Below are 24803 nucleotides of genomic sequence, written 5' to 3' on the forward strand. Positions count from 1 at the left end.
TGTCGTTCCAACCATCTAAACATCCAACAGATCTGCGAGCAACTGCTATGTGACAGGCACTGTTCTAGACAATGGGGAAATAACGGTGACACCCTTGGGAGACTCCGAAATCATGTGATTTTGATCCTCTCTTTTCAGAAGAAAGCAGAATTCACGAACTCTGACCATTAAGCAAAGCAAGCTGTGCTAAGGTTTATGTGTTCTCAACTTGGAAAACAAGTCATACATTTTGCAGCAATGCAGGAGACCATGTAATGTGTGCAAAATTCTTGTAAAACATCCTTCTTTGTCCATAAGTCATGCTTACTTGCTGTGAAATGTTACTGGTAGAGAACAGAGGGGTACCTGCCCTGCAGGGCCTAGATGAGGTAAGTTTTGATTAGAAGTGACCACTGAACTTGCTTTCAGAGAGTTTGTGCCCTGGGGGAGATAAGAAAGGGGTCAAAGCAGTGACCTTCTTTGAATCAGCTTCCAGTTTATCTTCATGAAGTGGGCTGTGGACAGTAGGCAAGCCCTTTTGTTTGCCCTCAAGACCAAGTGGGACCAGAGGTCCTTGACTGTGCAGGCAGTTCCTCACCTTCAATTAGAGCATGACAGCACTGATCTCATAAGGAACACCAGGAGAGTAAAAAAAAGACCTTTGGCTGGTCTGTTTCTTGGTGCCCAAAACTTCCTTCTCATTGTAATGAAAAAAATTAAATAAGGATCAGCCCAGGGAAGGGGAAGCAACCCTTACTTAGGGCAGGGTCCTAAGAAAAGTAATGAGTGAATCAGGTATGAGCCCTGTTTCTCATAGTGCTTCAGTGTAGTGAAGGAGAAAGATTTAATACTCACACAAATCTAAGATTACGACTGTGGAGCTGTGAAGAGGCGACACACAGCACCGAGAAACCCGAAACGGGAGACTTGGCCTAGTTAGAGAGGTCAAGGAACGCTTTCGTCAGGAAGTGGTTCTTGAGTTGTGCTTGGAATTAAGTGGGTAAAGGGTGGAGGGAGCAGCAAGTTCCTGGCTGCAACATGGGGTAGTTAGCATCTCCTAATGTGACTCTTGGAAGACCAGTGTTCAGGTCCCTGATTTGAGGAAGGTGTTTAGTTTAAAGGACAGCGTAATGGAGCGTTTACGATGACGAGGATTTGAATCTCAACTCTCATGACTTGCTGTGCAGCATTCAGCAAGACACGTTGCCCTAGCTGAGCCTCATGTGCCTCCTCTGGAAGTGAGGGTGGTAACTTATGACACTGTTGTAATGAGGGACATGATGCTTCTATGTTATTTTTCTTACTGCAAACGTTTTCAAGGAAAGGGCAATATCTTTTTCTTTTCTGTATCTCTCACCATCCTTGTGCAGAAAGGGGGCACTCAATAATTACCTGCAATGAACTGAACTAATTTATATTTATAATATCATGGAAATGACTTTTTGGACCTCAGCGTTAAGGTTCTAACTCCTATGAACTCAACTCTCATCACAAACTAGTAATAGCTTAAGGAAGGCATAAAACCCTTTCAGATATTTTGAGGAGCTCTAGGATTTAGGAGAATGAGAAGGAAAAGCATTAGTAGGTAAGTACTGACTTGGGCTTCACAGGGGGCAGTCCAGGAGAGTACAGCCAGGCGTTCCAATCAACTTGATTTAGAATATCAACCTGAGAACAGAAGGAACACCCAGTTTGCTACAGAACAATCTTTTCTCTTGAAAAAAACAAAAAAATCTAAAACTGACTTTTAGGACCTCAAATCTATAATTTTGTCTACACTGACATGTCAAGATAATTTCTAAGTCTCTTTTCTAAAATAAATTTATGTTAATCAGTAATGTTCTTTTAAATAAAATAGGAAAATTAAGTACACACACAAATTTCTGAAACATACCACTGTAGATTGCTCTGAAATAGGAAAATTCTACACATTAGTTCATACTGTTGAGATCACATTTTAAACAGGAAAATACTGAATGAAAGATTGAATCTTAAATTCTAAACTAATACTACTATTAAGTAATTCAAATCAACCTAACAAATAGCCATTAAATAAAGATATATTGAACATGCACAATAAGAAAGGTTTTAGAATCCAACCTTATCCTTAAAGTGGGAATACAGGAAATCCTTCCAGTCATCAGTGGTTATGCTCTTGTAGGAAAATTTCTCAACATAAGCCTTTAAGAATCCTAGGAAAACCTCTAAGAGTTTTTCAAAAAGAAGAAAAGAAAAAAGAAGTCAATTAATAGAAAGGTAATTAGTTAACACATTCTTTGGTGCCTTGCATTGTACCAAACCATGGAGAACAGAGAACATTCAGAAAATAGGGAAACCAATGAGGACTTGAAGAGTAAAAGAATGTTCAAAAACAGAGGTAGGACTTAAGTTGTACCTTGAAGAACATATGTAATTTGTTGGAAGGCATAAGAGAAATCCTAATTAGAGGTAAGGGGATGACACAAGACACACAAAAGGAATACACAACACAAGTTCCAAGACCAACGATCTTTGTATAACTTGAAAAGAGGAAAATAAGATTGGACAGACAGAATGGATCCAGATGAGGGAGGGCATTCAAAGTCCATTGACTAAGGAGAGCACTTTTAAATGCCCATCAATGGGGAAGGATACGTAAACTCAGCACACATATATAATGAGATACTATGATGGCATTAAAAAGCACAAGATAGATTTGTAAGTTCTGACATGGAAGGATGTATGTAAAATATTGTTGAATTAAAAAATAAATGTAGAAGAAATATATAGTATGATCCGTTTTCTGTAATTAAAGTAACTATATGTATATATATCTATATATATCTGTCCACTTAACTTTGAAAAAGATCTGGAGCCATACACACCAAACTGAAGGACTCTCACTTATGACTCTTACAAATTTCTGTACCACACACAATTTTTTTCAATGAGCACATACTAGTTTCCTAATTTTTAAAATACTGATGAGCTTTTTATAAGTCAAGCAGCATAATTTAGAATGCAGAGGTTAGTCAAGGTTTTAAGTAGAGAGGAAACATTAGAAAACGATACAGATTTCTTTAGCAGCTACATAAAAAATGAACTGGAAGAATAAAATGGAGCAAAAGCAACAGTTAAAAATTCTTTCTGTTACCCTCAAAACAAAAAAATCAGAAAATGCCAACTGCTTGCCTGGTCCTCCAAGAAGCTGTTCAAGGTAAAAGAGTAAAGCAAAGCCCTTCTCATAGGGAACTGAAGAATAAGCCACATCAGGGTCTACGTTCGTCAGATCAACCACAAGTTTGGTGAAAGGATGTGTCTCTCCAAAAGTCTTTATCTGTGAGACGCAAAATTAGAGGAATGTTCAAATATGAAGTCTGGTTACCACCATGTACACAAGCTACTAAGAAGTGTTACTACACTCCGTGGCATAACTTTAGGGGAATTTAGAACTTAAACTAGAGACTGGAAACTGTAGGATATGTTAGTACACATTTCTGGAAGTCTATTAATGGAATGCCTACTAGCGCAAGGTTCCATGATATTTCTTGCTCAATAAAAGACTAGAAAAATGTTTTAATGCCTGGTTAGCAAATTCAGCTCTCAGGAGAGAGCATTTAAAAATGACATAAATACACCAAATAAAATTCAAACAGAGTCACCAACTATATTATTGCAAAGCCCCAGTGAGGTCCTACTGGTCATGAACATGACCTTACACAGGATAATGACTAACAGGTAACAACAGAACATCATACCAGTATCTGCTTGATTTCCCACACTGGTAAAAATGACTTTCTTACTGCTACTTAGTAAAGCTGCTTTACAAACTGAATTTTTGAACATCTACACAACTTGGGATGAATGCTTTTAAAAGTATGACTCATTTACCGAGTTCTGGAGTTCTCCCCATCCTCCCAGAGCATGAAAATGTCTGAACTTTTCACCAAACAACCGTCCACAAATGTGGCGTTCCAAGTATACAGTATGTCCTTCATTTAACCTGAAAATAATTGAAAAATAAAAACACTGACACAGCTGAGAGAAAAAGGCACTGCAATCAACAAGGTATTTTCTTTTTGGTGTTTCTACAGAGCAAAGCAATTGTAAAGTATGAATACTCAAGTCTAAGCAGACTGCTCTGCGTGGCTTCCTTGCATTCAGTTCAGAACAATGGGAAGCCCAGCCCAGAAGATGGAAGCAGGGGAAATGAAGCCAGGGCTCTGGTTTTATGTGTCCATGTATTAAAATGTGACCATACCAGGAACTAAACAGCATCAAACTGAAAACCTCTATTCTACCTGACATTGTGATAAGTATTACAGAATTTTTAAAAAATCCCTGTCTACCAAAGAGATGATAACAAAGGTATACACACAAACCAATTCAAGGTGGTGGAAGGCAGGGAAAGAAATCAATAACTAGAACCAATAAAGAAATAATAATAATAAATCTTACCAAAAGTGATCCCAAGTTTTGTTGGTCACTAGATTTCCTGTCCAACTATGAGATATTTCATGTGCAATAACCTAAAGGAAATAGTAGAAGTGATTAATGGTGAAATTGATTATCTTAACCTAAAATAACTCATTATGTAAGCATTCTAGTTCTTCCAATTCCACGTTGTTCAATTTATTTTTTTCCACATTGTTCAAGTTTTTTTAACATTAGCTGAGATATTCAAGGAATTATTCAATTAAGCAAAAAAAAAAAATCACAATTTAGCCAAAGATAAAAAAAAAGTATAGTATAGTTTACAAAATTAGAAACAAAATATTATTTAGAAAATAATAAATGGATACTTCACTGCATTAAAAAATATTTCATAAACATAAGAGATCAAACCATAAAATGTTCTTAAATCTGTTAAATCCTACTGATTATGTAGTAATGTCTTGCAACTAGAATCCCCAAGTTATCTTTTATAATCATGTCTTCAATATAATGACACAATGGATATTTTAAAATCACTTGACTTAATACTTCTTGAGGATAAGACCATGATAATAAATTTTAACTTACGTTGGAGAGTGACTTGTCACCTGCCTAAAAAAGAAGAAGATTACCTTCATATTTCAGAAATCAAATTACAGACTATATCTAAAAGACTGCCTATGTCAAGACATAGTATTCCAACATTTATGGTCCACTGTATTTCTGCTGTGGCACTCCAAAGAGTTCAAAAGCAACATGTACTGGAGAAATTTTTTAAAATGCAGGATTAAAACATAGCATTATTCTTTCTCTCCCTAATCTTGGGAATTTTTCCAATACCACAGGAGCCAGTATACCTGTCTCTAACTTGCAGGAAACATTTCTTCTCTTCTATTTTTTTTTTTTTTTTTGTGGTACGCGGGCCTCTCACTATTGTGGCCTCTCCCGTTGTGGAGCACAGGCTCCGGACGCGCAGGCTCAGCAGCCATGGCTCACGGGCCCAGCCGCTCCGCGGCATGTGGGATCTTCCCGGACCGGAGCACGAAGCCGTGTCCCCTGCATCGGCAGGCGGACTCTCAACCACTGCGCCACCAGGGAAGCCCTCCTCTTCTATTTTTTTATATCCGCTCTTATTCACTCTTAGGTACCTTCATTCACTCCTTATTACCTGCAGCATATTTAAGAAAAGTCTGTAGTGTCCTATAGTGTGTTTTACTTATTTAGTTGCTAATCCATTACTCACTTGGTTCTAGGAAGGGTTTAAAGTAGCGAACAAAGGCATATAAAATATAGCTATATACTGTGGGCTAATTCTTTCCTTGTTATGGTAAACTGAGTTTTGTTTTGTTTTTTAACCAGTACCTATATGCCAAGTGTAAATGGTATAGTTTCTTTGGACACACAATTCATCGATAGACTGTTGTTACATAGCCCTCCTCCCCCAGCATCCTAAAGCACCTTGAACACTATGTTCTTTTCTCCCAAATGGCCAAATTATTTTCTTTAGAAAGTTGAGGTGATGATAATAACCACAATAAGCGTCAAATAAGAAACAAGGGTTACATAAATAAAAGACTTTTATTATTTAAAAAAGTCTTTTTATTATTAGGAGTCTAAGGCTCTTCATATCTAGGTTTATGTTTGAGGAAAAGTCAACTTCAAATGAAGAAAAATTTACACTTACCAGCAGAGTAGGAGTTACAAAAGTGAGGCAAGGATGTTCCATGCCGCCATAAGGGAAGGATGGCGGCAGGACCAATAGGTCATACTGCCCCCAAATATATGGGCCTCCCAGATCTTCTGCAATTTTAAGCATAGATTCAGTCTGGAAAATTAATGTATATATATTTGTATGTCTTACAAATTGCCATAATAAATTTCTTTAAAGTGTACATTGCTTTCTGTGAAGGCTATGAATTAATGATGCTTATTTTAAATGAAAATGATACCCAAAAATGCATCAACTGCAAACACCTAAAATAAGATATACTATTTGATTCTTTTACTACATTACTTAAAAGCACCGCATTTCATACTCAAAATCTTAAATCTACCATCTACCACAGTTGTTAAAAAGGGTAACTTTATGACGAACCTCAGAAAATTCGTAAGCAGACTTTTCCACCTGCTCTTTCTCAGACCACACCAATGTCCTTGGGCCAATCTGCCTGCAAAATGGAAAAGCTTAATAAAAATGAAATTCAAAGCAAATTACTCACCTGGTTCTAGGAACGATTTAAACTGTTGTACACGAATCCTTACAGAAGCAGTGTGATGTACTACGTGCTTATGGGGAGGAGGTGAGGCTAAGCGGCTTCTCTGAGGTACAAACCTCCTGTTGTAAACGCGGCAATAAGTCTGCATGTCTATAAGGGGGTGCAGTCTGGGCCACATGAAAACTTGATGTGAAGCGCCCCCAAAGGTTAGCTTACTGGCTCTGGTAAGACCTTTAGGGATCTAGTTTCTTCCCTCAATCTTACAACTATAGAAACCCAGTCACGGCTCAGTAAGAGATTATTCCAGAAGGGGGTGGATGTAAACTCTGTTATGCACTTAAAGGTTGAACACTTTTAAATAAGAAGAAACAAACAGAGAGAGACGGAAATCCTGTCACATGCTGTAACATGGAAGAAACTTAAGGACATTATGCTAAGTGAAATAAGGCAGTTACAGAAGAACAAGTACTCTACGATTCCACTTACGAGGTATATAAAGTAGTCAAACCCAGAGAAACAGAAAATAGAACAATGGTTACCAGGGACTGGAGGGAGGTGGAAAGGGGAGTTGCTGTTTAAAGAGTACAGAGTTTCAGTTTTCCAAGATGAAAAAGTTCTGGAAATCTGTTTCATAACAACATGAATATACTTAACACTAGTGACTACTGAACTGTACATTTAAAACTGGTTGAGACAGTAAATTTTGTGTTTTTTTTTTTAACCACAATAAAAAAAGAAGAAACAAATAGAACTATATATCACTTATATAGGACTAGAACTCAAAAATATTTTTTTCATGTAAATTTCATCTTAAAACTGTTATGCAATGCCAAACCCCAAACAATAAGTCTTTGCCTTGATATCCTGGCCCAGAGAGGCAGTGGATTCTAGGGCAGGGCCTCTCAGACTTCAGTGTGCATACAAACTATCTGGGGGGGTTGTTCAGATACAAATTTTGATTCAGTAGGTCCGGGGTAGGACCCAAGGACTTTCATTTCTAACCAGCTCCCAGGTGATGCCAAAGCTATTGGTTTGTAGACCACAGTGAGTAGCAGTGGTAGCCAGTGCTAGCCAATATAAATGAATGAGAGCCACAAATGTGGGCCACGTGTGTAATTATAAATTGTCCAGTAGCCACATTTTTTAAAAAAGGCAAAGTGAAGCAGATGAAATTAATTTTAATAATATATTTTGTTTAAACCAATATATCCAAAATAGTATCATTTTGACATGTAATCAGCATGAAAGATTATGAATGCAATACTTTGCATTCTTTCTTTTCATATGAAGTCTTTAGAAATCCGGTGTGTATTTTACACTTCCAGCACATCTCAAGCCTCATGTGGTTAGTGGCTGCCACTCCAGACAGCAGAGTTCTATGCCGCATGGGCTCTAAAGTCAGATGGTCTAGGACGGGTCCCGGCTCTGACATTTCCTAGCTCTGTGACTCTGAGCCAGTTATTTAAACTCACCGAACATCAGTTTCTATATTGGTAAAATGAGAAAGAGTAATTGTATCCATTCCACAGAGTTGTGAGAATTCAAGGGCATAATGCCTTGGAGTTGGTACCTAATGAGACCTGGTAACTGTCAGCTGCTGTGACAATTATTATAATTATCATTTGTGAGTGCCTCCTATAGGCCAGGACCTTTACATATGTTAGGTCTGTTAATCCTCACAAAAATCCCTTGAAGTAAACATGATTATTTCCAGTTTTTAGGCGAAGAAGCTTAAACTCAGAGAGGTGAGTTGCCCAAGGATGTAGATAGTTAACTGCTACAGCTGGAACTGGAATCTATCTATCTATCTATCTATCTACATATATATATATATATATATATATATATATATATTTTTTTTTTTTTTTTTTTTTTTTTTTTTTGCGGTACACGGGCCTCTCACTGTTGTGGCCTCTCCCGTTGCGGAGCACAGGCTCCAGACGCGCAGGCTCAGCGGCCATGGCTCACGGGCCCAGCCGCTCTGCGGCATGTGGGATCTTCCCAGGCCGGGGCACGAATCCGTGTCCCCTGCATCGGCAGGCGGACTCTCAACCACTGCGCCACCAGGGAAGCCCTGGAATCTATATTTGCCTGATTTGTCCACTGTGTCCACATCCCTGGCAATTTAAAGAATGTGATTACTATAGCCACTCTTAATTTTCAGTTGTTTAGAAATAAGAACAAACAAGAAATTAAGAAAGAAGGGCACTCTAGCTGCTGGTAAAATTGTAACAAAATATCTTACATTTCTGTAATATTTATAGGTTTCCAAGTGCTTTAAAATAATTTATCTCATTTGTTGCACATAACCACCCAATGAAGTAGGAAAGGGGATATTATTATTTTAAGGATGAGGAAATGGAGGTTATGAGAAGTGACTTGTTCAAACTTAGATTCCAGATCTATAAAGGTAGGTAAGACCATGCTCACTCTATAATACTTGGAAAGTCTAAGGGGTGAGTGGTAAAGTTTTTTTAATTTAAAATTAATTTGTTGCTTACATTTCATGATTAGATTTGAATGTTTCTAGAGCTGTTGGCTTGATATCTTGAGAAATACAAAAATGACCTACCAATTAATCCGACAGAGGTTCAAGACACCTAAGGTTTAATCTTTTCATAAACTTCAAAATGTGTTCAAAGGCTCACCTGCTTTCTAAAGCTCCAACAACCAAAGCAATCAAGTAGCAGGGGATCGGAACCTAAAGGTGGCAAAAAAACCACACCAAATGCTCGAATTAGTGTTTAAAAATATTACAGAATAAGACAGTTCGTATTCAGAAGTAAGTAAATTTCCTTTCAAATCTCCAAACATTAGTGTGGATTACTTTCCTTTTGTACTTCTCAAATAGTTCTCATTTTTGAGGGGGTCAAATAGTTCAAAACTGCGATATAAAGACATTTCAAAACGTCTATTTCCCTTTCATCCCATTAGCAAGGGAAGATTCTGAAATGTGAAAAACATGATTGCACATAGTATTACAAGGTACATTTTAAGCATTTCACAAAATTAACATATAAAAAGGCAACTATGCTTTTAAGTTTCTTGTCATTTTCTCTTGAATTAAAAAACTTTGTTTTAAATTCCTTCTTAAAACCACTCCTGGTATATTTGAGAGACATACAAAGCAATCCAGCAACGAGAGGGTGCTGAAGGTTTTGGAATCCCAGAAGCTGCGGTAGGGGCAAAATTGTCCACTGTGGCTTAGTTGCCTGTTCTGCTAAGGAGGACGAAAGAAAACCATAATTCAAGAAGAGTCATGCACCCCAATGTTCACCGCAGCTCTATTTACAATAGCCAGGACATGGAAGCAACCTAGATGTCCATCGACAGATGAATGGATAAAGAAGATGTGGCACATATATACAATGGAATATTACTCAGCCATAAAAAGGAACGAAATTAAGTTATTTGTAGTGAGGTGGATGGACCTAGAGTCTGTCATACAGAGTAAAGTAAGTCAGAAAGAGAAAAACAAATACGGTATGCTAACACATATATGTGGAATCTAAAAAAAAAAAAAAAAGGTCCTGAAGAACCTAGGGGCAAGATGGGAATAAAGATGCAGACCTACTAGAGAATGGACTTGAGGACACGGGGAGGGGGAAGGGTAAGCTGGGACGAAGTGAGAGAGTAGCACTGACATATAAACACTACCAAATGTCAAATAGATAGTGGGAAGCAGCTACATCGCACAGGGAGATCAGCTCGATGCTTTGTGACGACCTAGAGGGGTGGAATATGGAGGGTGTGAGGAACGCTCAAGAGGGAGGTGATATGGGGATATATGTATACATATAGCTGATTCACTTTGTTGTACAGTAGAAACTAACACAACACTGTAAAGCAATTACACTCCAATAAAAATATATAAAAAAATAAAAAGCATCAGTAAACACACACACACACACACACACAATTCATTACAGGTCAAAGATACAAGTCAAACTACCAGCTACTTAGGAATTTTAACTTAAAAGTACTGTAACAGAATGCTTTCTGGTCTAGGACAGCTCTTCCATCTGTAAACAATACACCACCACACGCCCGAGCTCTGGTACCAGGGCAGGTCAAAGTGTAACTTAGAAACAGGAAACCTGCTACTGACTGGGATGTAGGGAAATGGGACCAGGCACGCCCCCTGCCATGCCTATCCAGCACCCTCCTACTTCAGTACAACACTGCGAGCAGAACCGAATATTTTAAAAGCGCAAAAGAAAAAGAAATGAAGAAAACAAAAAGCAGGAGCTGCTTTCTAAATTCTGAAATATTTCAAAAGCCATTTTGCTCTCTGGATGGGTAAAAGCTATTTGTAGTTCACCACCAACTAAAACAAAATCTAGACCCTAAGATCTTACTTTTTGGCTGAATCTGTATATCTTCCTGCTCGCGTCTTCTGGGTCAGGTGCTTCTCCATCACGAATGGCACTCATGAGTGCAACCAATTCTTTAGGGACAGACACCTAATTGAGAAGGAAAAGATATAAATAAAGATATACATGAAAAGTTCTATGTAAAATAACCTTTCCCCCCGCTTTTTGACTATCGACACAGTAGACTATGAACCCAATACATTCCTCTGTATCACTTTTATAAATAGAATTGGCAGTATGTAAAACTGGCTTCTTTAAAAATGATGGTGACATATCTACCTATCCATTCATCCATCCATATTAAGAGCATTTGGTAGAAACTAGGTTAAAATCCCAGCTCTGCACTTACTAACTTCATGCACTTGGGCAAATAACTTCCCCGAGCCTCAGTTTCCCCCATCAAATGAGGGTGATACTTCATAGGACTGTTGCAAGGAATAAATAATATAAATGAAGAGCTCAGCACCATGCCTGGCAATGGTAGCCACTGGCCCTGCTCCCCTCCACACCCTCAGAAGAGATTCAAAAGGATGCCATACTCACTTTAGATCAGAGAATACAATTCTGAAAAATTTAGTATTTAAAACATAAACTTGGAGTTACAAATTCTACTTTTTAAGGGTCATGAGTGTGAGAAACTTTTAAACTTATTACTGAGAAATGTGAAATAATTTTCTCTGGAAGTTTGTATGGAAAAGGTCCTTATGGGACAAACTGTATGGTCACTTAAGTGTGTACCGAATCTCCATGATTCTCCAAGTCTTACTTCTAATGAATGCCAGAATAAAGGACCATCACCTGAATATTAATGATCTAGCAAACATCCATTCCAACAGTGCTAGGCTTTCATGTTCTTCCTGCATGGCCCAGTCCTCAAAGCTATTACTGAGGCAGGCACAGAATCAGGACCTCCAGAATCAGTGCTGCAACAACCATAGATCCTAGAGCTAAAAACTATTCAGGAAGTACCTTGGTTCTGCTTCCTCCCTTCATTTAAGCAGTGATAGGTTATACAGATGAGACAACTGAGATTGTGAGGTCATAAGACTTGCCCAAGGTCATGCAGTTATTAAGTGGTGGAGAAGAGTCCAGGGATTCTTTTTAAAAAAAATTTTTTAACATCTTTATTGGCGTATAATTGCTTTACAATGGTGTTAGTTTCTGCTGTATAACAAAGTGAATCAGCTATATGTATACATATATCCCCATATCCCCTCCCTCTTGCGTCTCCCTGCCACCCTCCCTATCCCACCCCTCTAGGTGGTCACAAAGCACCAGAGTCCAGGGATTCTTGGCCTCCAAGTAAAGTTTTCTGCAGCACTATGCTAGGGGTGGTTTGGTTGTGGAACGATATGGGAATCAAGAAGGCCCCATAAATACAGGTTGGTCCTCAATTCTATTTGCCTGGTCTAAGTAAGTCTAGCCTCTGGGATAGTATTTATTTATTAATTATAGTCTACCTTTTCCTAAAAGGATTAGCAGTACCTACAACAAGAATAAGTTGGAAATGTATACAGATAAGTCTGCAATATATGCCCATTAGGATACCTAGATAGATATTTACAAGGCTGTAGAGTACATTTATAGAAACTTTAATCCTACAAATGTCAATTTTTTTAAGTTAAAAAGAGTTGCTCCCAAATTCTTGTTTTTAGGTCCAGAATTCTAAATTCCTTTTAAAATCAGAATGATTTATTTTATTTCATTTCATTTTTGGCTGCGCCATACACCATGTGGGATCTCAGTTCCCCGACCAGGGATCAGACCTGCACCCCCGGCTGCGGAGTCCTAACCATCGGACCGCCAGGGAAGTTCCTGACACCTCTTTTTTTTATACTTATGTTTGCAACTGCCTTTAAAACAGAGATTCAAAATGGGATCCATAGCCTTTTTCTAACATATTTCAGGTAGGTAGAATTTAATTAAGTAAAGTATTTCTAGCTATAAAAATTCAATTCTGGGCTTCCCTGGTGGCGCAGTGGTTGAGAGTCCGCCTGCCGATGCAGGGGACACGGGTTCGTGCCCCAGTCCGGGAAGATCCCACATGCCGCGGAGCGGCTGGGCCCGTGAGCCATGGCTGCTGAGCCTGCACGTCCGAAGCCAGTGTTCCGCACGGGAGAGGCCACAACAGTGAGAGGCCCGCATACCGCAAAAAAAAAAAAAAAAAATCAATTCTTATCTCTGCTTATCATTTATACCACATTTACTTATATGGATCATTTTGGAAAGATATCCCGTGTTCATGGATTGGAAGAATTAATATTGTTAAAATGTCCATACTACCCAAAGAAATCCACAGATTTAATGTAATCCCTATTAAAATAATTGTATGGATCATTTAATTCAGTGAATAATTTCAGTGATGTTTACCTCTGAACTGTAGGTTAATTTCACAGAAGGAGTGTCCTGGCAGGGAAGAACTGCTCTACAATGGATTGCCTGGGAGAGGGAGGAAAAAAAAGAAACAGCTATTTCCCTGTCTCATAAATCAAGTCATTAAGAAATCATTACAATTGCAGCATTGTTCTTAGACACATTCTTTTTAAAGATCAAAATGTCTCACATTTCTTCAGCTCTTTTAAAGTAGCAAAAGTAGATCTGTGGATTAAGAAAATCTGGTTTCCCCTTTTAATGTAACGGTCAACCTTCACATTTCAGCTGACGCATGAAGCAATGTTAGGCAGTGATTCCTGAGTAATAGTAGTGCCCAGTGAGAAGCTGTTAGGAACCCTGACAAAAAAGGGCTCTTTGGTGAAGTAAATTTGAGAACCATGGCATATTGCATGCCTGGGAGAGTCACTAGGAACATTAGCCTCCTGAAGGCTCTGAAAAGACCGATAATAAAGAAACCTGTTCGAATTCTCATACTTATTTCAACACAAAACCCATTTTCCTCTGGTTAATTATTAACGTCTAATGGGGCGCCAGTGTTCTAAGGAACTCTGCTTGGGAAATGTGGTTAGAGTCTTGACATTTTGATATTGCAGCAAACTTTGAAAGTAAACACTAGGAAGACAAGGAAGGAGAAAGAAAGGTCTCTTTCAATACCATCTAGACATATTCATTCACATAATATGTAGAGTGTTTCTTTGCTTCCGTATCAATCTGTCATAAAGATCAGTTCCATTAAGAATGACCAGAGTACCTATGATTTTATACCCTGGCCTGTTTACAGATAAGTCTGCATCTATTGCTGGTGAGCAAAGGAATCCCAGCCTCACTGAGATGGTCTACTGAGCTTAAAGGAACACTGATACTAACATTTCTCTCTGAAGTTGTTATAAATCCCAGACCTACTTCACGCCTCTGCAAACTTCCTTCTATCCTCAAACTCCAGCCCTTTTCACTTCAAATCTAACAGATTCTCCATAGATAGGAAATCCCAAATGACCTCTAGGTGGATTAAGTAGAACTAGAAGAAACACCTGGTTCTCTCTCCCAAAATAAGTTTCCAAGACCATGTGCCTTTAGGGTTCCTTAAAGGTCCCTGGTTATGTGGCTTAGCAATGCCAGGGGTGGGGTTTATACGTATTTCAGTTGATAAGACCAAACCCAGAAAAATATGCATAGAGAACGGCCGTAAGCAAACTCATCACACAAAATCATGTCTACCTGCTTCCTATCAACCATAGTAATTTCTTCATTTAACTGAAATCTCTTTTCTCTGTTTCAAAAACTGTGTCCAACAAGAAATGGAGTAGTATGTTCAAAATTCACATTCTTCTGACTCACAAATCTTGGCATTTCTTGCCAACGGACATTCCATACGAATTACTGATGAAAATCAGATAAGAGACAGAGACTACATAATTGGTACATTCTTGCCTAGAACATGATATCTCTTCCAGATTAGTGAACTATGAGTTTCTTAGAAAAAAAAAAATTTCAATTGGCAATAGAAAGTAAACACGTCTATACAGGTGTCAACATTGCTTCCTTTTTGATAGACTTGTTTTCAAATGTGAGCCTACCATAGTATCTATCACAGAGGAATATTAAAAGGATTAAATATGTGAAGTACCTTACACAGTGCTTGGAAATACAGTCAACGTTTAATGAAGCGAGTTCCTTTAATTGTAAACTATTCGATTACTAAAAGAATTAGTCTTTTTTTTCAGGAGGAAGTTTGATACTTATTATCCTTGTGACAGATTGTCTCTATGTGGTTCTTTATTCTTAGTTGTTAAACAGAAAACAGATGTAGTCTAAATCATATCATATTTTAAAGGTACATTCAATATATTTACATAATATGTACACTTGTAAATGTATAAGAAAAATCTGGAAAGGCTACACGCCGACTCAATGGTTACCTCTGGGCAATGGTGTCTGGAGAGGAACGGGAAACCTGATCTTTCCCTTTCCCCTTCTTTCTTGTTAGCAATTTTCATAACCGGTACCTGCTTTGTTTAACAGTGTTTGCCCTTCATTTTGTGGCCATTTGTTGAGTTCTCACTCTATGCCAAGTTCTGTGCTCGGTGCTGAGGATGTGAATGTAAATATGACCTGGATGGTCCAATCTAGGTAGACCTGGTTTCAGATTTGAAGGAAGTTTCTTTTTAAAGGTCATATATGAATGTGTCAATAATGACAGGTATAAATGAAAACATATGTAGTTTTAATAATATAAGATAAAATAAAGTACTATCTTAGGTAAGACCCATGTATCCATAAGACCACTGTCTACCTTGCTTCATTCAACTGCATGAACTGGGGATAATAAATCATTCCAAGTCCTTTTTACCTGGCACTGACTAAAGAGATAGGGGTGCTCCTTCCCAGAAGTTTGTTCAGGAGTGAGCCACTGAAGAGCAGAAGATTTTGGAGATGTCTCAAAAGAAATTTCTATAACAATTTCTTGATTTCTGTATGAAAGGAACAAATACATTAGTAGAGTACAATTCAATCTAACTAAAATTTGAATTCATAGTACATAAATAACACAAATAATATAAATAATATTTTATGAGGTCTCATCACTGATGGAGAGTAAGTTTTAGGAATGTTTGCCTCACATATTCCTACCTGAATGCCAGCCTGTGGGTTCTTTTCTCTACATGGTAACTACTCATGAAGATGTAACAGGAACTAATATTAGTTGAACACCCCAACTTTTTTTCTGTGATATCATGTAATCTTTTATAGTGGTGGGAAGGTAGAAGGAATAATTTTGGAACTTCAACTACCACCGTGGTGGGTGCCAGAGCATAACATAGGGCAGTGCTAGTCTGAACACTGTTACTGGACAAGTTAAGTCAAGAACTTGAGAATAAATTCTTAGGTCTGTTGAACCTATAATAAGATATATGTGTTTGTATTTAATCTCTTCTTCCTAGGAATTCATTCTTATTGCATTTCACAAAAGTATCAGCCTGTGGCAGACTGGAACTAACAAAAACTGGGCCTTCACCCCAGATAGATTGGGCAGCACTGTTAATGAGGAAACAGCAAGAGCCCTGGAGACCAGTGGCTGTGCCTGGGCTTGAATCTACCACTAACTGGTGCCGTGAATTTAGACAACTTATTTGACCTCCCTATGCGGTAGTTGCTTCATCTGTACAATATGGTTAATGATAGATCTCACAAATTATGTGTGAGAGTTTCCTTTCTTTTTCTTAAATGGGAAGAGAATGCATGAAAACACTGACCGCTGAAAGATGGGGTAGATTGACCTTGTTCTAGGCCAATGGTTTCCCACCCTTTTTTCCCTCCCCAGTATATCTTGGAGTGGGATATACTCCCAATATGACAGCTCTGGCTACCACTTTCTTAAATAAGTTACCTTCTCTCTCTGAGGTTCCCTTTCCCTGTCTATAAAATGCAGATCATACCACAAAGGGTTACTATAAGGATTAGATGAAAGAATACATTTCCAGCACTTTTTAAGTACATAGAAATGGTTCTATGTTTGCCACTGTTGTTATTCCACTAATAAAAGTGGCTGGCCTCTGGGAGAAGGTGAAAAGTGTGCAGCTTGTAAAGCTTCCCGGGTGATCCTGAAATGCCTCCTTAAGTGGCATGCTCCCACCATCACTCTAGGTATTACTAAAATGATGAGTAAAGAAGTTAACAGTTATCAAAAGTCCTATTCTGGAGCATCTTACACAATGAATTTCTTTAATAGCTTAAGAACATATAATTTTCACTATAAGCTTCAATCGGAACAGCACATTGGTAGGAGTGGTGTACCAGTTACTACATACACACAAACTGAAAATAGGAAATGAAAAAAAATCTAAATTAAATAAAAATACGTATCCCCCTTATTTAGCTATAAAAGAGAAAGATGAGAACATTCGTACTTGCACAGAGCAATAGGAAGAGAGATTTCCATTGGTGATCCTTTGTAACTTTGTCTTTCTCCAAGAGCATATTTGACTTCTTGTCCATTGATGACCACTTTTTCTATTGTGAGGTCCTTTGTATCCAGAATCTAGAATTAAATTAATATTTTTATATGATAAGAATATAGTTTTAGGCACCAGAGAAAACTAATATAGCATATAGGCTAACTACAATGACTACAGAGAACTAGTTGCTTAGGGAGAGTAAGATAGTGAAAGACAGGAATTAAAGGAGTCGAAAGTTAGCATAGGTCCCAATTCATGGGACTTTAAACTTCCCTAAATTTTTGGGAGGCTCTAAGATTTGCATATATATTGTTAGGTAATTCTGGGACACTCACACATTTCCAGCTTTAAGTAAAAGTCAGATCTAAATTAAAACGCCTTTGCTTCTGTCTCCTAAAACTTAACTTCTCTACTAGGAAAAAATCCATCTATAACTTGTTTCTTTCATCATGACTCCTCAATATTTCTTACCATATATTTCTACCTGGAATTCATATAGTCCTACTGCTCTGTACTACTTTCATATATCCCCAAATTAAAACAAACCTTGGAACCTGTTAGGCAAATAAGTAGACTGTACCTCACTGCTGTTGTGTATCTAGAAAAAGCCCAACTTGGTATGGCAACTCTAACCAAATGACCCTATAGAGGAGTGGGAGAGCATTTCTACTTGCTATGGCCGATTAAAGACAACTGCTCTGGGCAGGAAGGGAGGGTCAGCAAGTGTCTGAGGATTTTCCATCCCAATAATCCTCTATCTGTGCCCTAGAAACCATACCCTTTCATTATCTCTCAGCTACTTTTCTAGAATCTTCAATCTTCCTACACCACAAGACTGTTTCCAATCAACCTAAACCAGCCTTCCATATTATTTTTAAAACTTCACTCAATCCTTCTGTCACTCTAATTATTCTATTTTTCTCCTTCCTTTCTTAATCTTCAAGGCCAATCTATGGCTGCTATTTCCAATTCCTCATCAATCTCTCCTCCCTTCCCCCTCTTCAATCTGTCTTCTAGCTCCTCTGCCACAGAAAGGGAAGTCCTCCTGAACAACAGGTCTTTTCTGTTCAGTAACCTTGACCTCTGCCGCTCATAGCCCTAATGGACCGCAGCATCTGTTTGAAGCACTCTCCTTGGCTGCTTTGACTTTACACATCAATGGTTCTCCTCCTTGTCTAATGCTTTTTTCCTCCCTCTCCTTTCTAACTCCTAAATATGGATATGTCCCTATGCGCTAGCCTTGGCCTTTTGGTTTTCTTACCATATTCTTCATTCCCTAGTTCTCACTCATGCCCACATCTTCACCTAGAACCTCTGTGCAGATGACTACCCGTCTATTTCAGAGCTTCATCCCCTGCCCAGGACTTCAGCAGATATCTCTAACTGCCTGCTTGACATTTCCATGGGAAATGTCATCTCATATTCAATAGGCTTCTAGAAATTCTAAAAACAAAGCCACCACTGTGTCCCCTAAGTTTGCTCTCTCTGCGGATTTCTCTATTTCGTTGATGGAACTCCTCAACTTACCTGAGGTTTGAAACATTCAACTAATCCACAACTGATCCCACTTCCCAATCTCGCATAGCCAGTTAACAAGTTTTTTACACTGTCCTCATACTTTTCCTTTTCTTCTACCACCACCCTAGGTCAGGCCCCGGACTATTAGAACTGCTCACTAACCTTCCTACCTCTGGCATCTTTCCCTTGAAATCTGGCCTGGAATAGCATGAGGAGTTAGACTGCCAAGAAACAGCCACTTTCCAGTCACCTTTCTTTTGTATCAGTTAACTGTGGTGATAAGCTCAGGAAATTTTAACAATTTTATTATCTCTCTAGAGTCAACAATTTTTGGTTGGGAAGAAATTTCCATCCTGCTTGTATTATTCTTTCCCTTTCTTTTTTTTTAAGAGCAGCCAAATTTGTTATGAGTATCATCTGTTTCCCTCCCGATGGGCAATTATTTCTTTTGGGGTACTCTCTTTTTTGGGGGTCCCTCAACTGTTGCCCTTACTCTACATTAGACTGATATATCTTCTTGCACTTGCATATTCAGAAATATTAGATTTTATAGCTTAAGAATAAGTTACTCCTTTGTTATATTTTGGCACCTATTTCTGAATATCTGATTTGTTGTAAAAACTTGGAGTATCTTATATATATAAGCTACTTACGTTTATACTACTCATAACCATAAGGGTGAATTATTTGGGTCATTTCCCAGTGGAACACATTCTATTTTCTGTATTTCCTAAACTTTTTAAATCTGTTCTGAATCAGAAGACTACTATACCTATTTTTTGTGAAACCATTTTCATATTCTCTGTGTTTGTTATAGCAGTTGGCCCGACCCTCTCCAGTAGCACTTACTGTACCACATTATAATGATTTATTTCTCCATTAGACTGAGGGTTCTTAAAAAGAAAAAGTTACTTAGGCTTGCATTCCCAGGGTTTAACACAGTGCCGGAGAAACAGCACGTGCCAAGTAATGCATGAAGCAAGTCCTGGACCAAGAGAAAATAGAAAATGCAATGTTTAAGCTGTATATCTCAAGTCCTGACCTCAGCTATCACTCCCAAATTACTTAAGAAATTTCCCTTCAAATTTCACTGATAAATGTTGTTAAGCAATTGATCAATAATAGTAATAAGAAAGAAAAACAAAGGAAACTGGATAGTTGACAAGTTGGAATTAGTAATTTAAAAATCTTCTCTTGAGATTTGGGGAATGCAAAAACAGGCAGGTTTTTAGACTGGGACACTGAAGGGACATTCTTTTCAAAATTTAAGCGCCCTGACTCTTGCTTACTCATGGAACAGAGGTAAAGGTTTTACTTTTATAAATAAGTGAGAGTGCAAGGTCATATTAAGCAGTGATAAACTATCAAAATTCACTTTCTTGTAATAAAAAGAAATATTGCATTGAAACAGGACTTCAGTTCAGCTGATCCTGCCTGGGCAAAGCTGTCTGCAATAAACGATAGCCTGGCACTTGAAGCAGACCAAAGTACAGCCTATAGGGAAATAGTTATCATCTTGCTTATAATGCTTTAATTATTTATTTTCCTTATAGTACTTGTGGTGACTGCAAATCAATACATAGAGGAGTCAACCTATTTTTCGAATCATAATTAGGAAATTGCTAAATCACAAAGTAAGAAAGCTACATGCTATATTAGTTCATATTAATGAACTCAAAATACAGGCCTATTACTCAAGCAGGAATAAATCATGAAAACCACCAACTCTTATCTAAACTTACTACGCCCAATTAACTGACCCTATTCATTTCCCTCCATCAAGTCTACAACATACCTTATCTGATTGCTTATTGCTGGGCTTTGGTAGCTATCGCCATACTACTCTATGCAAAATACACTGTGACTGGCCTTTTCTTGTTCCTCTTATTTCTAAAATACTTATCTATGGAACTCTTCAGGTGATAGGTACAATCCAAATACTATCAGACAATTTGAGTAAGAACACTGAAAACAGGTTATGTTGTACAGATAAAATAATTTAATAACATTCCACAAATCTAAACAAGTTTTTCGTCATTCAAGTGGCTAGAGAGCTTGTAGAAGTCATTTTCTAAGAAGCGCAATATTATTTGCTTCTGGGAACCAACTATTAATAAATTGTATTGAGACATCCTTAGGAAGCTTGAAGAGCTTAAATTATTAGAAGAGAAGAGTGATAAGAATCAAAGGTAGGAAGGACCGTGTACCCGGAGAGAGGTGCATCTGGAGTTAGAAAGTAGAGACTGCAAGTATCAAAGCATGGCTGGGAATTCTCTAGGGCGGTTGAGAACTGGCAGGGAGACGGTGATCGGTCGTATCCGCCAGACCTGAGGGTTGAAATAAAGGGGCCTGGGAGGGAAAGGTGGGACTGAGAATCGGCAGGATATAGGGCCCGAGACTTAGCTGAGACTGTGGACTGAGGAAGGTGCACTGGGGACTGGAAGAATTCTGGGGCCTGAGGAGGGAGTTCTGGGCTGCAGGCCGAGGATATGGGGAGACCACAGGGGGCATTAGCGCTGGGAACTAGGATTAGCGGGGGAAGAGGGATTCGTGCTAAAATGAAACTTGAGCGCTGGGTGAGAAGCGGGGCGTGGAATGGGCCCTGGGATGTGTCCAGGGACTGGGAAGGAGGCTTGTGGGGGAAGGGGTGGAGGAGAAGGCAGGTATACGTAGTGGGTGAGGAAGGACTGCAGAGACTCAAGTTGGGTTGGGAGGGATCGATATGGGGTGCGTGGGGGCTGAAGAAGGGGACGCTGAGAAATGAGTGTGGGCTGAAGAGGAGGTGCAGAACACGGGTTGCGGGCTGCGGAGGAGCACCGAGGGATGCGCAAAGCAGGCGGGGGTGTGGGACCGGGAAGGGGCCGAAGCGGGGTGAGAGGCGAGAGGCAGGTGGCCGGGGAGAGGCGGGCACTGGGAGCCTGTCCCACCGTACCAGGCTGCGCAGATTGTCCTCCTGGGACTGGACGGTGAGTGCGGCGGTCCCGGTCAGTACCCGGCGAGTAAAATCGACGCTGCAGCGCAGGTGCAGGTGCTTGGTCCGGCAGACGGACGCCGGGGAGGCCAAGGAGCACGTATCCACTACCTCGGGCATGGCTGTGCGGAGTCCCGCTGCACGCGATCAGCACCCCAACACTCCGCTGCCAGACTGACTACTCGACTGAGAGCGAGAGAAGGCGGGAGGGAGGTAAAGCAGAGGAGGAGGGGTTCGCGGCGCCCGCCGGGAAATGAAGTTCCTTAAAGTCGGAGGAGAGTGCGGTACGGCATGGATGGAACTACAAGTCCCGTGGTGCGGCGCGACAAGGCGTGCGCTTTGCTCTCTGGGAGTGTGTGTGCTGAGGGGTGCAGAGGTGGGTTGATATTGCTCCCGAAGGGGGAGGAAGAGGAGGGGGAGGAAAAGGAAGGGAGTAGAAGTTAGAGGAAGGGTAAGCCGATGGAATTAAGTGCGGCGGGGAGATCAAACTGAACGCTTCCATTTTAGTTCCATTCAACTTCTCTGGAAATTGCAATAGCAGTAGAAGAATATCAGGCCTACTGGTAGTTGCAAATGGCAAGGAAGGGGCGGGGTAAAAAGGGATAAGAGCCCTTCCAGAAAACCAGCCTTCGTGCAGTTCCTCGTTAGTATAGTGGTGAGTATCCCCGCCTGTCACGCGGGAGACCGGGGTTCGATTCCCCGACGGGGAGGCACGGAAGCGTTCTTTTTTTTTTCCCCTCGCTAATAAAACGAAAATGTTCATACAAACATTTCAAAAGCAATTGTGAAAGAAAGAGTCAACGTCAAGATTTAGATTTTAAAGCTGTTGTTACCGCTTCCATGTTGGCAACCCAGTACAAGTGAGCTCAGTTCTGTCATTCAACAAGTATTTATTTAGTGCCCATTATGTACATTTCCAGGCCCTGGAGATCTAAAATGGAAATCAGACATTCCCGCCTTAGAAACTTAGAAGGATTACCTCAGTATACTGTAATGAGAGAATTCTATGATATGAGTGTGCAGTGGCCGCAAGGGGAGTGCAGAGCTGGGACATCCTGGAAGTGAGGAAGGGTTGAAGGACGACTTGCCTAAAAAATGGGACCTCAGAGTTGAAACTGGCAAAATTGGAAAAGCACGCGTGTCAAAGGACCTTAAACCGCTGGACCTTTAATCTTGAATGCACGAATGGGGGATTCATTGAAGAATTCTAAGCAGGGGAGTGACATGGTCAGATTCATGTTATCAAAGGAACAGTGGTAGTGTTCAAAGAATGGGTATGAGGTATCCAAACCAGAGTCAGGAGAGTTGGGAAACCACTGTTAAAATAGTCCAGGAAGAAGATGCTGGGGGCCTGACATAGGTAATATGTAATATGTAATAAGTACAGATAGAGAGGAAGGAATCGAGGGAATACTTAAGAGATAAGTGATTTCACATTAAGAAGGAGCCTAAGATGATTTCTCAGATTCTTGGCTTCAGTGGCTGGATAATCATTAAACAAAGGAAGAGACTACGTGAAGAGGACAGATTTAGGTGGGAAAGCTCTAAGTTTAATTTGGGACAAATGGAGTTTGAGAATGTATGGGAGTCAGAGTGGAGATGTCCTTGAGACACTTGGGTATTTAAGTCAGTAGCTCTGGGGAAGTTTCAGGTAGATATGAGAGTATCACATAATGTGGTGGGTGAAACTATGACAGTGGATAAACTCAGCCCAAGGACAGTGTGTAAAAAGAGCAGTGAAAACAGGTGGGAAGCTGGGAGAACACCAGAATTTAAGAAAAAAAGGCTAGAGGATGGGAAAAATCCTTTCACAATGTATACGTATAACAAGTCACCACGACGCGCACTTTAAATACCTTAACATTTTATTTGTCATTTATACCACAATAAAGCTGAAATTTTATTTAAAAGGGGGGTGAGTGGTGCTAGAGTAAGAGGAACTCATGAGATAAACTAGAAAGAACCAAGCAGCAATGTCAAATACAGCCTAGAGGGCTATTACAATAAGAAGTAAAAAGTCTTCCTTGGATTTGGCAGTGGGATGGAGGTGGGAAGACGGTGGTTTTGTTGACTTTTGTGGTTTAGTTGAAGGTGGGCGCCACAGAAGAGTGACTGAGCAATAAAAGAGCAGAGAGGAAATAGGGCAGAGGCTGTTCTCTCAAGACGTGTGGCCAGTGTGAGAAGGGAAGAAAAAAAGAGGAATAGGGAGGAGTATGGTGCTGAGAAAGCATTTTTTATGTTTTTAGGGAGAGGGAAACTTTAACATGTTTAGAGGTGAAAGATTTCTAGAGAAGATGAATTGAGCAGTTGGAAAGTGCTGCGTCACTCCATTCTGTATCAAAGTGATCTAACAATTAAATTTGACCTCAGCAACAGAAAGAGAGGCTATACATTTGAGTATCCTTGTGTTGGCCCCTGTAAGCCAGAGGAAAACAAAATAAAAACATCCTAAATTTTGACATGGAATACCTTACACGTGCATAAATCCTAATTCCATAGGGCCTAAGAATCCATGGCATGATTGATGTTAGCAAACACTTTTTGAGGCCTAAAAGTGTTCCTGGTGTCACCAAATCTAGGGTGACAAATATGATGCAGTAGAATTGATTTAGTAGAAGAATACACAATCAAATTATCTTCCTACTGGAGAAAGTGTAGTTTGTTTGTTTTAATAAAAGAATGTCAATATCATCATCTTCCATTATTGATTACCAGTAACCCACGGAGTTTACGCCTCTGTGTTCCAGAAGAGAGATCCACAGACAACCACAAATGAATTCCTCAAATTGATTAATAGATGAATCAAAAGATAGATATGCAATAGGAATTGTTTTCTAAGATGCCACTGACTCCCAAATATAGAGTGTACAAAATTGACAGTTCACACACGATAGGAGGGTTATTCATATCCAATGGTGGGTTGAGTTTTTAAAATGAAGCTTTCCATGCTTCTATAAAATAAAGATAATATCAGGGTGTATAT

General features: G+C 39.4%; 1 protein-coding gene and 1 non-coding gene across 2 annotated transcripts in view; one reads left to right on the top strand and one right to left on the bottom strand.

Annotated features, from left to right (window-relative positions):
• LTA4H (leukotriene A4 hydrolase) overlaps positions 1 to 22018 on the bottom strand; it is a 28665-nt gene extending 6647 nt beyond the window's left edge. The window contains exons 1-14 of the mRNA XM_022562404.2: positions 21782 to 22018; positions 17284 to 17414; positions 15726 to 15846; positions 13352 to 13420; positions 10967 to 11071; positions 9257 to 9309; positions 6488 to 6560; positions 6077 to 6217; positions 4981 to 5004; positions 4417 to 4487; positions 3850 to 3961; positions 3151 to 3295; positions 2080 to 2183; positions 1577 to 1647 (exon numbers count right to left, since the gene is read on the bottom strand). Coding sequence (XP_022418112.1) covers positions 1577 to 1647; positions 2080 to 2183; positions 3151 to 3295; positions 3850 to 3961; positions 4417 to 4487; positions 4981 to 5004; positions 6077 to 6217; positions 6488 to 6560; positions 9257 to 9309; positions 10967 to 11071; positions 13352 to 13420; positions 15726 to 15846; positions 17284 to 17414; positions 21782 to 21940 — 1379 coding nt within the window. The 5' untranslated portion in view covers positions 21941 to 22018. The remainder of the gene's footprint in view (positions 1 to 1576; positions 1648 to 2079; positions 2184 to 3150; positions 3296 to 3849; positions 3962 to 4416; positions 4488 to 4980; positions 5005 to 6076; positions 6218 to 6487; positions 6561 to 9256; positions 9310 to 10966; positions 11072 to 13351; positions 13421 to 15725; positions 15847 to 17283; positions 17415 to 21781) is intronic.
• Positions 22019 to 22458: 440 nt separating this feature from the next.
• Positions 22459 to 22530, top strand: TRNAD-GUC (transfer RNA aspartic acid (anticodon GUC)). Its single transcript has one exon. It is a non-coding gene; the product is annotated as a tRNA-Asp (tRNA).
• The last annotated feature ends 2273 nt before the right edge of the window (positions 22531 to 24803 follow it).

Source organism: Delphinapterus leucas, chromosome 11, assembly GCF_059928025.1.
Source record: "Delphinapterus leucas isolate spDelLeu-1000000601 "Yukka" chromosome 11, BTC_Dleu_Yukka2, whole genome shotgun sequence".
Taxonomy (NCBI): Eukaryota; Metazoa; Chordata; class Mammalia; order Artiodactyla; family Monodontidae; genus Delphinapterus; species Delphinapterus leucas.